Here is a 13924-nt window from a genome sequence, read left to right on the forward strand (position 1 = left end):
GTGTTTTTGCGGGGTGTCCTGCTGCATTACTTTAACATGCAGAAAAGTGCGACTGAAAGTCATCGTATTTTGGTGGAAGTGTATGGTGACCATGCTCTAGCTGAGCGAGCGTGCCAGAAGTGGTTTGCACGGTTTAGAAGTGGTGATTTCGGCTTGGCAGACCAAGAGCGAGCTGGACAGCCAAAAAAAATTTCAAGACGAAGAATTGACAGCATTGCTCGAGCAGGATTCGTGTCAAACGCAGGAACAACTTGCAGCAGCATTAGGCGTTGATCAAACAACAGTCTCCAAACGCTTGAAAGCCATGGGAATGATTCAAAACATGTCACATTGGGTTCCACATGAATTGAAAGACAGAGACGTTGAAAGACGAAAAACCATTTGCGAATTGCTGCTTCAACGACAGAGCAGAAAGGGGTTTCTGCATCGAATTATTACGGGTGATGAGAAGTGGATCCATTACGAGAACCCTAAACGAAAAAAGGCCTGGGTGAAACCAGGTGAACCAGGTCCATCACAACCAAAACGAGATATTCACTGTGCAAAGGTTATGCTGTGCATATGGTGGGATATGAAAGGTGTGGTGTACTATGAGCTGCTGCAACCGGGTGAAACTATGAATGGAGAACGTTATCGACGACAATTAATGCGTTTGAAGCAAGCTCTGGCCAGAACACGACCAGAATGGGAGAACAGACATGATAAACTTATTGTTCAACATGATAACGCTCGCCCACATGTCGCAAAACCGGTCAAAACCTATTTAGAAAATGTCGGATGGGAAGTTTTACCCCACCCGCCGTATTCACCAGACGTTGCTCCTTCGGACTACTACTTGTTCGATTGCATGAACAACGATTTAATTGGACAGCGGTTTACTTCTTCAGAAGATATCGAAACATGGGTCTCTGACTGGATCGGTTCCAAGGATGAGGACTTCTTTCGCCACGGAATCCGTACATTGCCTGACAGATGGGCGAAAGTGGTGGCTAGCGATGGACAATATTTTTCTTAAGGTATTTATGTATTTTGTGTTTGTACTACAGCTTCAATGTGTGCGTACCAACCGCACGAATTAATTCCTAGACCAAATAGTATTCTGGTACATTTTCCGACATCGGTACGAATTATGTACATTAATACATTATGAAACGACTACCATATGTTCTTTTTTTGAGAGAAGTGTAAACTGTTTTCTTAGTATCTTAACAACCCCGATTAAATTAGCGGCTTTACATTTTGCTCGGCAAGCTTGCAGAATATAACAGCTTTCGTAACAATCCGGGTAAAGTTTAATATTGAGGGAGCGAAGGTCCACTAGTATCTCAATGGGTTAAGACTTCATTCCTTGTCATTTAAAGAATGTTTGCCAAACTCCTCGAGTGTATTCTCTGTGTGCTCTGTGAAGTAGCTCTCTATGATGCATTACATAGCAAATGTCATTATACAATCATATACCTCATATTACTTTAGTTCCTTAAAATAAATTATTAGTTTAACGTCCCGCAATTATGCCCTGTGGGATAAAGGAAACTGATGATTAATGAAAGTGAATGATTGTAAAATTGTTTTCTGTGCCCTTCCACCGGAAATCTAACACGGGACTACATGAACGAAACTCTCACACGTTAGCCACCAGCTGAGGTAGGGAACTTTTGGTTCTAGCAAGACGGAAGAAATAACTTTTCTTATATTCCTTTTCTTTTGTGAAATACTGTACTAGATTGCACTAAAGTTTCATACTTGTGCACACACGTTTTCAATTTGCACTTTATTTTTATTTTGGTTTGCTTCTGTGCAAGAAAATAACATTCATTATAGTCTAGCAGCACACGTAGACGTAAAATGATAAGTACGGCACTCATTACACTTGTTTAACTGATTGCAGAAAATAGGTTCATTTTTGAATACATCGATCAATGTTTAAACCGAAAGAAACTGTAAAATACAGAGATAAGAGAGAAAATAGTACCTATTCTTAAAGCGCTAAATTGATTTAAAAAACTCTTCTCGCTCTCTCTCATAGTTTTTGTTCTAAAGTCTTTCCAGCTTAGAACAAAATAGACGTAAACAAAGCGAACTATTTTACTCCGCAGCTCACATGGTTCGGCAGCGAGAGACGTGAAAAGAAACCAAGATTGTCTGCTAGCTTATAGTCGTCGCATAATTTCCAAAGTATAAGGCTACGGTCGGATGGTAAGTAATTAACCACTGACATGACTACTACTTTGTTGGAAATATATATTTTCTTAAATCGTTATATGAACGAGATTGCCTCTGTTTCTGTTGGTTTGTTTACATCTACTTTTTTCTAAGGTTGGAAAGAGAAGTCAGATCAACATCAAAAACCAGAAGTTTTCCGGTTTTAGTAGAGAATTAAGGATGGAGATTAAATGCATTCTTGGGACGCTTAATCGGCTGCAGAAACCACTTTTTGCTACCTATTATAGCTCTGGGTATACAATGATCAACATTAAATCCATAACTAGTTTATTTCTACCACTTCCGATCTGGATATCTCCATTAACGAACTGTCTCCAAACTTCTGACCCTCTCCTGGCGAAAACTGATTGTGAACCATCAAGTTTTTTTTTTTTCCTCCTCATCCTGGACGGACACATGGACAGGTATAGATAAAAGTGTCTTTTACCACACTTATGGTGGTCACCATCTACGAGTAACCTTTGTTTTGGACAGAACTTACCCCGTTTCGTTAGTCAGAAGACACATACTAAATTGTCAGATACCTACACCCTCCATTCCAAAAGAAACCGAACGTTTTAAAAAAAAACAAAAAAGCAATGTACATTTTGGAACAAATCATTTTTATTAATCAATGTATTCCCCTTCTGCATCGATACACATATTTGCACGCTCCAACAAGTTGTCAAACGACTTCTCCATGTCCTTTATTGGAATGGTCTTTAGGACGGCGGTCGTTACCTTCTCAATGGCATCAATCGATGCGTGCCACTTTCCTTTCATCGCCAAGTGCAGTTTCGGGAACAGATAGAAATCGCAAGGAGCGAGATCTGATGAATAGGGCGGATGATGCAACCGAATAATGTGATTTTTGACCAAAAATTCAGTTACAAGTCGCGAACGATGTGATGGTGCATTATCGTCCAAAAGAGTCCAACTGCCGATTTCGCGATATTCGGGCCGAATACGACGAATTCTTGCCAGCAAACGCTTCATGACGCCCAAGTAAAACTCTCCAGTGACTGTCTAGCCGGGCTGAACAAATTCTTTGTGGATAATTCCTTTTGAATCGTAAAAACAAATCAGCATCACCTTAACTTTTGACTTCACTAAGCGACTTTTTTTGGGTGTTCCTTCATCCGGCGCTCTCCATTCAGCACTTTGCCGCTTTGTTTCGGGCTCATATTCAAAACACCACGTCTCGTCACCAGTTACAATCGATTTCAAGAAGTTTCGATCCTGCCGAGCACTTTTAACGATGTCTTTGCAATGCGCAATTCGATCAACTTTTTGGTCTTCGGTGAGTTTGTGTGGTACAAACCGCGAATTAACCTTCTTAAGGCCCAAAACTTCGGTCAAAATGCGGTATGCGGTTGTTTGAGAAATGCCTAATTCCATTTCAATAACTTTCACCGACGATTTTTTTGTTATGTTTGATGAATTCACGCACTTTTTCGATGTTTTCTTCCGATAATCCGGTTCTGGGACGGCCTGATCTTTCATCATCATCCAGCGTCTCTCTACCCGATTTGAATCGCCTGAACCACTCGTAAACTTGCGTACGGGATAGACACTCATCACCATATGCATTTTGTAGCATTTGGTGCGTTTCACTAAAAGTTTTACCCAGTTTAACACAAAACTCAATTGCAGCTCCTTGTTTGAAACTCATTTTCCGACCGATGTACACAACACACTGACAGTTGAAACGCAATAACTTTGTTGCCGTGCATCCAAATGTCATGACATTTATACCAGTTGTCAATGAGGGACTACGCCATCTACCGGTAAAATATTACAACAGATGGCACTAGTGGTACTATTTGTTTTCAAAAGTTCGGTTCCTTTTGGAATGGAGGGTGTATGAACGAGACTAAGTCTCTGCTATGCCTTTACGAACTAAAGCACCTCCCTTATCGAGTAAGATCCTACCATCGTAAGCAGAGATTGCACCCGAGCGCGATAAGGCAAGCTCACCTTCCGTTAGAGTACATAGCCACAAGTTGCCAAATCTCACCGTATGACCACAGCCCGGCAGTCCAACCCAATCCAGGAATCAGGGGATGATCCGGGGGTGACTCGGATCTTGGTTCTGCCTACCTACTTGTTCCTCAACGCCAAGAGGTACCGCGCAGGTGACCACTCTACATCCCGGACTTAAGGGCAGGTTTATTTGCTCGCTTGTTAGGTACCAATCACTCTCCCCCGGGTGGGGCGGCTACAGTAGCCTGCCTCACATCATAACGTGATACCACGGACAGACAGGGTAAATATAAAAGAAGGTTTGATACATCAAACTTCTTTAAAAACTGAAACAACACTGTAATGTTCGTTACAAACCAGGTCTCGCCACTGATATACTGTAACCATCAAACTACAATGTGTATATTTTCTCTATCCGTAAGGATTATTTGCTTTGAGGCTTATCCATGCATAATTTTGACTTACTAAAAAAGTGGAGATCAGTAACTTAAGATTGAATATGTGAGATACTGAGGCTGTTCGGTGTACATGTGATCAAATTGTATGTACCAATCATTTAACAAATTAGATGGCATCAGATGCGGCAATCCTTGATGTATCTCCCTCGTTCCTAACCATGTCCCGGGAACATAGTTTTTATTGCAGAAAGCTCCGATGGAGTACATGTGGGATCTTGTTCCATTTCTCTTTCACAGCATTCCAGTCCACTCAGTGTCACATACTCTTGTTCAGAGTGTCACATTATCTCTTGTTCGAAGCCCTACTATCTGAAGTTTCATAAGTATGGCCTATAGCCTATTTCATATCCTGGTAGAATTCGAGGGACGATCTTGTGGAGTGATGAAGTTCTATACTGATGAATGTAGACCACGTTGATCTAGTTTCCATACACTTATGGTAACTCCTACTCGTACACCAACCTCAGAAGTACTGCGACTTATTTTTTTACAGTACCTCACCCTCCGAATCTTTAGTTTGCCTCGGTGGCAGTAGCCGGCAACCATCATGAACTTTTTCCCGAAAGTCTCTTTGGATGCTCATAACCACTTTGTGAAGCACCTTTGTACATGTCAGTCAAAAATGTACACCCATACCTTAAATATAGCGAAGTACTGCTACCTTAAGTTCACCAGGTGCTGTCCGTATAGCTTCCGAATGTTATATTTGTCTTCCTGTTGCTGATCACAGGTAAGGTAATGACTGTTAGCTCTGGTATCTGTCCGAGATTCAGTCGTTGGAGCAAAATGTGGTTAATATACAACGTACTCCTTTCGAAGAAGGCTCAATAGAATGGAATTTTCGACCCAGCGAGAAAAAACTCACACTACATTGACAGACGCAACAAACATACATGGAACAGCCTGTATACATACACTATACGTTTAGTTATACGTTAAATTTGTATACGTAATTGCAAAGGACTCATCGAATTTTAAAATGCTACAATTCCAAAACTGTGAACTCTATTACTTGCTGCAACGCAACAGTTTGAGCCAACTTACGGTAAAATTAAAACAACCGAACGACCAGGGGTTTCCGAGAAAACACATCTGAACTTGAAAAAAGATCCCAAGCTGATGTTCTACATCCATCACTGCCAGATGATGAAACCGTTATATATAAACATCTTACTGACTACAACTGTTGAATGTTCACAACAAGATCAGAAACTTTTCAAAATGTCTTCTACATTAACTGCGTCTTCCACAAATGTACAATTAAAGTATACCGGTTTCCTTTCCTGAGAAATGAATGGATGAGGTTTCGCGCAAGTTTTATACCCTGGTCCTATCTCGAACAACTCTCACCTCAACCATGTTTATAACTCGATTATTACTCAACCTGTAAGAAAACTTCTGGCGTCAAGTCGGGCGATCTCAAATTGCAGCAGTTTCCAGATTAATGCGTGTAAAAGAATGTCAAGGAGATGATTATGTGTGAGGATACGGTCTACCGCGTGGCTATCAGCCCTACCCATTGCTCTAGTGGCCAGCGAGTGCACCTTTAGTCACGAAGTTCAGGGTTTGCTTGCCAGTGAGATAGCCCTGAAATTTGAATGCATTGCGGTGGTTTGTATTCCATCGTAAACTGTGGGTCCCAGACACATACAGTGTATAACTTAAAATAACTGAACAAAAGAAAAAAAGTCGCTAGCTTTAAGAGGCCTCATCACTGCAAAATTAAAATACCGCTAATTTTACAGTAACCACTTTGTGGGGGGCCCCCGGACGGTAGGTAAAAAATAATTACTAAATAACCTTGTTAGCATGAGCCGTACAAGGGCCGTCAAGGATTATAATCCACACTTTCCCTAAAAGTAAACGCAATTAATTGTCAATCAATATTACACCAAGTAACAGATGAAAACAGAAATATCTGTCTAATAAATGAATAACTTTTTGAGGACTTGCAAATTTAAAGAAAAAACAATGTAAATTAAAAATAACAGTTTCATTATCTTGGGGGCCCAAAGAAATTTAAAGGAAAAGGCTGAATATAGGTAAAAAAAAAAAAAAAATAAAATAAATAAATAAATAAATAAAAATAAACGTTTCACTCTCCTCCCCCCCAAAAAATAAAGAAAAAGCCAAATGTAGGTGAAAATAAATAAAATAAAAGTTTAACTCTCTTTGGGTCCCAAAGAACTTTCAAGGAAAATGTATATGTATTAAAATATGAATAACATAAAAATTCACTCTTCAATTTAGAGAAATTTAAAGGAAATTTCTCAGAGAAATTTAAAGTAAAATGCTGAGTGTAGATTAAATTATAGTAAAAGAAAAGTCGAAGTATATTGTATTGTTTACATCCTAAGGTCTTATGATGCAAGTAATGGGGCCCCGTCTCTTAGCCAGTTTCCTAAAATATCACTGTTTATTAATTTATTTATCAGTTCAAGGGAAGGCCACAAAGAAGGGATCAACGTACATACTGCTTTATTAGGGTGCCAGCACTCTATTGCTAGTACTCTAAGATCTTCGGTGTAGACGCTATTGTCTTTCCTTCATTTGTTTTCTTTTTGCCTTTCTTCTTTTGTCGTTTACAATTCGAATTTTCAGCGAGCGAAACCTTTTTGCTTAACTGGTTTCCCCATTTTTTTGCTCTCGTTTTCTGGCGTATGAACTTAAACTTAAGCCAACTAATTTAGTGAAAAAAATGTTCAATAAGAAGACAAGTGTTCAAATATTCAAAAGAAAAAAATACGTGAATTATGTTATATTGCTTCCTTCTGTATTTAGGTTTTTTTTTTTTTTTAAGTTTGGTTTGCCAACTTTTTGCAGCAGCTAGATGATAACGAGGAAAGGCTAAAAGTATGTTCCTCTGATTTGGCTTTGTTCTACCCGAATGACCTGGATACCGTAGAATTATTTCAGGATTGTAAGGATAAATCCGTTCACTAAGGTGTGCTCAAAAAGCTAAAGAACAACTTGACTTTTCCCCACAAGGCACACAGAAATATGCATCTTCAATGGGGACTGAAGCTTACAAAAGTTTGGCAACTGCTCTTCCGATTTTGATAACACTACCCGTATCTGTCGCATCTTGTAAACAGTCTTTCAGCAAAATGAAGTTGACGAAATCATACTTGCACTCCACAATGAGCAGGGTTGTCATAATTTTTTGATCCAAAATACGGACAAGCCTTAGAATGCCGACCCAATCAAAAAATAGGTGCCCAAACACAGAATAAATATTTTAAAATTTCTTACCTAAAAATCCCCTTTTTATGTTACTGGTATCTCACAATTGTTTAATGTAATACTTAACACACTTTCATTAACACGAATATAATAAATCATATCATTATATTATGTATATAAAATCTAACCAGAAGAACCCTGGAATGGAAAAATGAGATACTTAAAAACATAACCTACTTTATTAATCTAGATCATAAAATTGAAAGTGACTATGTTTGTGGCTATTAATTTCTTGAACCGCCCGACCGCTCTCGATCAAATTTTCAACGTAGATGCGGTTCTGGTCTGGGAGTGTTTCTAGCTATTTACTTTGACGGTACAACTTAGGGGAGGGAGTGGAGGGGGACAGAAAAAAATAAATGAAACTTAACTCTTGTACTACCCGATCGAGCTTGATCAAGTTTTCAATGCAGATGAGGTTCGGGACTGGGATTTTATTATTATTATTATTATTATTATTTCACTTGAACGGAGCAACGTAGGGAAGGGGATAATAAAAGTGACTATGTTCGTGAATTAATTACTTTTGAACCACCCGATCGATCTCAATCAAATTTTCAACATAGATGAAGTTTAAACCTCGGAAGTTCTTTATCATTTCATTTTGACAGTAGATCTTAGAGAAAGAGGAGGGAAAATATATGAAAATAAATAAAATTTAAAAACTTGAACCACCCGACCGATCTCGACCAAACTTTCAACATAGATAAGGTTCGGGCCTGGGATGTTTTCTTCATTTCCCTTTTACAATGCAACGAAGGGGAGGAGGAGGGGGAGATATGTTAAAAAAGTGAAAATAAAGGTGACTGACTGTCTTTGTGACTTCATCACGTTTAAACCACCAACCGATATTAAATTTTCAACATAGATGAGATTCGGACCTGAGGTGGTTTTTATCATATCACTTTAACGGTAGAACTTAAAAGGGGAAGGGGAGGGGAGAAATCTATAAAAATAAATTAAACAATAACACTTGAGCCACCAGACCTATCTTGATCAAACTTTCAACCTATATTAATTTCGAACATGAGGATTTTTATCATATTACTTTGACGATGTAACTTAAAGCAGGGTCAAGACATTTACAAATGATCGAAAATGACCGATATTAGTGGCGAATCTATAGTTTTCGAGGTAGCTGAGATGAACAATGACACTTTCGATGCCCTGACCCGCAACATGGGGTGGAGAGGGGATATATAAAAATCATCGAAAATGACCAACATCAAAGAGCGCTTTAGTAATAGTAAAAAATGACTGACTAACGAAACATATTACTATTTTTTCTTAATTTAACCCAGCTAGTAGTTACTAAAATTTAAGTTACCGTATATGATGGAAACTAAATTCTTTTTGCCCGAGATTTTAGCGATTCCCGAATTGGAAACTTTCGGGCAGCTCCAAAAACTGTCAAATACGGACATTTTCCTATTTCATGCTTTGTACGATACGGACACGGACCCAAAAATACAAACAGTCCGTACAAAATACGAACATATGGCAACCCTAACAATGAGTCAAGAAAGACTCACGAATCTGGCCATTCTTTCTATTAAAAATAAAATAGCATCTACTTTGGATTTTGATAATATAGTTGAGAGTTTCGCAGCTACCAAAGCAATTAAGGTAGCATTCTGAATGCTGGTGGAACACAGGTTAGTAAAGGTAGTGTAACTATCGTCGAAAGTAGTTTCATGTTTCAACCTAAGATAAAAAAAAAAAAAAAAAAAAAAAAAAGTTTCAAAAGAATAATAAAAAGCCATTAAGATTTGTCAACTGATTGGTGATGGGTGGTAATGAAAAGTAGGATGGTACAATCCGCGGCAAAAAACCTGCAACATGATGATGCAAGTTTATTGTGAAATTACGCCTAACAGCACAGGGAATGAACATAACATCTAAGTGGGACGAATCACGAGAGGATAAACCTCGGCCTCCTCCCGTGCACACTTATTTTGGAGCAAAAGGCTTCGTCATTTCACAATAAACTTATATGCTCATGTTGCAGGTTTTTTGCCGCGTATTGTACAACCCATAGTAGAATTCTGTGCTCACATCTTTTATCTATGATATATCAGCAGTTATTCAATATATTCATGATTTTTCGTTATAATATATTCTAATACTAAGTGTGTTATTAATAAGTGGTAATGGAAACAGTCATAAGCGACAGAATATAAGTATGACTGAATTATTAAATACAAAATAATATAATCATAAAACAAATGTGAAATATGGAAACAACAGTCAAAAAGACGAGGAAACATTTTAGTGCTTAACTATTCATTGATATTTCGGCAAAAGCAGTGGGCTATATAGATCGTATATTATCACTGGAGAGAAACCTAGTAAAAGGTAAATGAAGAAAACACGAAGAGAAATATATTCTAGCCGTTATTTACTGACAGTTCGGTTTAAAAAAGAAAGTGTGGGTATCGTGCATGATCACTGGAGAGAAACAGAATGTTCAAGTGAATGGGGAAAATTGTAGGAAAAAATCTAATCAAATAAACCCCATGTAACGTTAACTCAGACAGATGAGAAATCATAAACAAACTTAACCATATGAGAAATTGTACAGGAGAAACGCCAAAGGCGAGAACCGAACAAGAAAATTCTAGAAAACTTAGTTACATTTAGAAATCGCATCGGTTATATTATTATTATTTGCAATTTTTTCAATAACAGCTCATTGTTACATTTTGTACGTAAATTTGACCATAAATCTGTATTCCACTATATCATACGTTTAAACTAGGAGAGTATAACTTAGATGAAGGATAAATTCTGAATTCTTTGTTGTTGTTACGTTTTGTTTGTTCTTAAGATTATGCTATTTCTGTCGTGGGTTGTAGTTTCCGTTACACTAACATCTCTAATCCTTCTTCTATAATGTTCCTTGTTTAAAAATGAAAAAAAAAAGAAGAAAAGAAAAAAAATACAATGATAGCCCTGGTCAGTTTTTATTTTTAGATACCAGCCTGAAGGCGGTTCTGAGCAATAAAAAGGTAGACAGGGATGCTGAATGTCTCCCCCATTTATTTAATATGTCTCAAATTAAGATGGTTTAAACACACACACCAACAGGAAAGGGGGTTGGAGGAATAAATAGAAAAAATAATTATGCAAATGAATGTCAAAAATAGCAATGTATAAATCATGATTGTTCGAGAAGGGACCCCGATCTACTTCACTGGCCCCGGGCCACAGTTTGCCTTACGCCGCCACTGACTGCGACCGCTTCTTCCTTTTTAAAATGAAGCTACGGAGTGAACTCAACGAGGAAGAAGTACTAAAATTGTCTCCCTGCAATTTGATTTGCTGCTCAATATTTCTCTTTTCAATCTTGGAGTAGAATTCTTTAGAAATCAGGACCATAGTATGTATAAAGAATTAAGACACGATAACTACTGACACTTCCTAGAGGGACGCTTTCACATTGAATCTTACCTTTTCTTCTAATATTTTGTCCCAGTCGTCTTCTTTCTCATCTTCCCCTCCACTAACTTCTTCCTCATCTTCTTTCTTTGCTTTTTCCTTTTTAGCAGCAGCTGCATCCCTAATCCTGATGTGACATGTCAAAAGATTACTCAATTACATAGTACATTTAATGAAAAAAAGAGATGCATATTAAGAATAAATACAAATTGCGTTTAAGTACGAATATTAAGCCTATTTTTAAAAAAATCGACGAAAATTCACGTCTTTTTACTTCAACTGCAAGGCTGGGAACACCCCACACATGGAAGAAAAAAGACGCTGACGTTCTTGCATGATCCAATACTATAATATATATCTGGTTACTCAAATTCCTTCTCAATCTAGTAACCTTAATCTCCATAACTCATAATTCATTCAAATGGCACATGCAACTGATCTGTGTAGATATATCAGCATGAGAGTGTGCCCCTTACTTCCAGGGAAAAGTAATCAACTCCCTGTACTGCAACTGATAGAATCAAAGTAGATAACAGGACTCTATCCATTCATAAGACCATTTCAAATTGATACTTTTTCTTCTTTTCTTATATGCATATTTTTTTTTAACATCTGTCCGAAATTCATAATACACATGATATTTGAATAAGTTATTTTCTTTCATTTTCGAAGTAATTAATCCCTGGTACTGCACATTTCATCATACAAGATTCTTCACGTATTGAATATCTTAGTACTAATGTTTTTGTATTCTCAATCCCTTTTCATTTTTATAAAAAATAGATATAAATTTCAAAAAAATTTTCGTTTCTTAATCCCTCCATAAATATACATATCTCAAGTTTTTAATAGTTGTTTATTAATTACCTCCTCAACTTCTGAAGCCTTAGTCTTCTCAAATATTCTTGCTTTCCAGATATTATTCTCTTCCGCACAGCATATGAATCCATAATTCTCTTCTTCACCAGAACTCCGTCAGCCCTCCTCACAAGTACCATCCTCGAGACACCCCGAACAACTTTGCGCACTCGTCCCCTCTCAGAAACTCTTCCTCGGAAAGAGGATCGTGGAGACGAGCGCCTCGGGGCGATGGAAGTAGCAAGTCTCGAATCCTGACGATCAGATTCATGTTGCTCCTTGCGACTGTGAGAATAGTTATCTCGGGAAAAGCTGCTTCGTTCTCCATGAGAGCTATGCTCTCTGTATCCACGCCTCTCATCACGGTAGCTTTTCCTCTCGTCTCCATAACCCTTGTCTTCCTGGTAACTGTAGCGATTATAATCGGCATAGCTTCCTTCGTGACTGCGCCGACTAGAAGAGGCCTGCATGCAGAAATGCAAAGACACCATTATTTAGTTAGGATTTACAGTCAAGTACAGATACAATTTCCATTCTCGATTATTACTTTTTTTCCTACAGGAATGAATATAATAGGCAGATGCCTTTCAACTGCCAATACTTACTTGTAAAGTAGTTGGATTACTACATAATATATATTATTCTCAATATTTCTCTCTATTTTTTTAAAGAACATTCAATCATTCAATCCAACGACAAATTCTTAAAATAATTATATAAAGGACATCATAACCATTTCCATATCAATTATCCACTATTCATATTGGGACACTTCCGCATATATGAAGTAAATAATGCAGAATATCACACCTCTCACAGACCACAATGGGTTTCTCTCAATCAGTATGTCCTGTCATAACAGAAACAGGGTATGCAGCAGCACAAGGACATGCAACACATTTAATTGTATAGACATTCTACATGTAAGTGAAAATACTCTACAATTCCAATTATTAAAATCATCCTAGAAGTACTCAACAGATCTCAATACAACCAACTAAGAATCTTCACAACTTTTTGCCTCATTTTCTTCGGTTCCTATGGCGATGAAGAAAGTAAGAGGACTGAATGGTGAATTTGCTGAGTCTGCAAGAAGGCAGGCTTATGCACCAACAGTTGTATTGTCTATACATTCTATAGGACTAAGAGCAAATGCCTTTCTATGTTGCAAAGAGAGAGAGGCTAAACTAATTTTCCACAGAAAAATTACTATTCACAAAGAGCATAGCTTAAAAGACAATCAAGTCAACGTAACTTTAGGCACAAATAGTCCCAAGGTTCATTAGAGAAGACCACAAGGGTGGACATCTAACATCACATCCGTTTACTTATAAGACAGTCTTTCTATTTATAATCTGATTTCAGTTAATTACATACAGATCATCAATCAACGCCTGTCGAACTACTTAATATTCCAATTACGTATAGTTTTAGTAGTAAATTGTCTGTACAAGTAATTCCTCGCTTTTCAAATACAAGAAAATTTAATCCTAACCACCAGTATGCATCAGATAAGACAGCTGTGGGTATTATTTTGTCTCGTGAAAGAAATACCGTATTCACTCATATCCGACATAATTTTGTTACGTGTAACTTATTACAGACTACTCATCTACTGTGTAGAAGGATCACTAAATATCCATAATGATAGCAGTTTTGTAGTTGAGATTAGTGTGTTAAGGCTTAGTCTTTCAATATTTAGAAGACAATATCTCATGCTACCAATTCAACGTATTGTGGTA

At 37.6% G+C, this 13924-nt stretch overlaps 1 protein-coding gene across 8 annotated transcripts in view; it reads right to left on the reverse strand.

Moving 5' to 3' along the window:
- LOC145690089 (uncharacterized) overlaps nucleotides 1-13924 on the reverse strand; it is an 83050-nt gene that overhangs the window by 41426 nt on the left and 27700 nt on the right. For 5 of the 8 annotated variants that reach the window (XM_081764636.1, XM_081764635.1, XM_081764633.1 and 2 more), the window contains 2 exons: nucleotides 12192-12646; nucleotides 11337-11451 (listed from right to left, as the gene is read on the reverse strand). The exons of 1 other annotated variant lie outside the window; for it this stretch is intronic. In XM_081764636.1, the coding sequence (XP_081620762.1) occupies nucleotides 11337-11451; nucleotides 12192-12646 (570 nt within the window). The remainder of the gene's footprint in view (nucleotides 1-11336; nucleotides 11452-12191; nucleotides 12647-13924) is intronic. 2 more of the 8 variants (XM_081764638.1, XM_081764639.1) reach the window with 1 other exon arrangement.

This window comes from Thermobia domestica, chromosome 7, assembly GCF_964235325.1.
Source record: "Thermobia domestica chromosome 7, izTheDome1.hap1.1, whole genome shotgun sequence".
In the NCBI taxonomy this organism is placed as follows: domain Eukaryota; kingdom Metazoa; phylum Arthropoda; class Insecta; order Zygentoma; family Lepismatidae; genus Thermobia; species Thermobia domestica.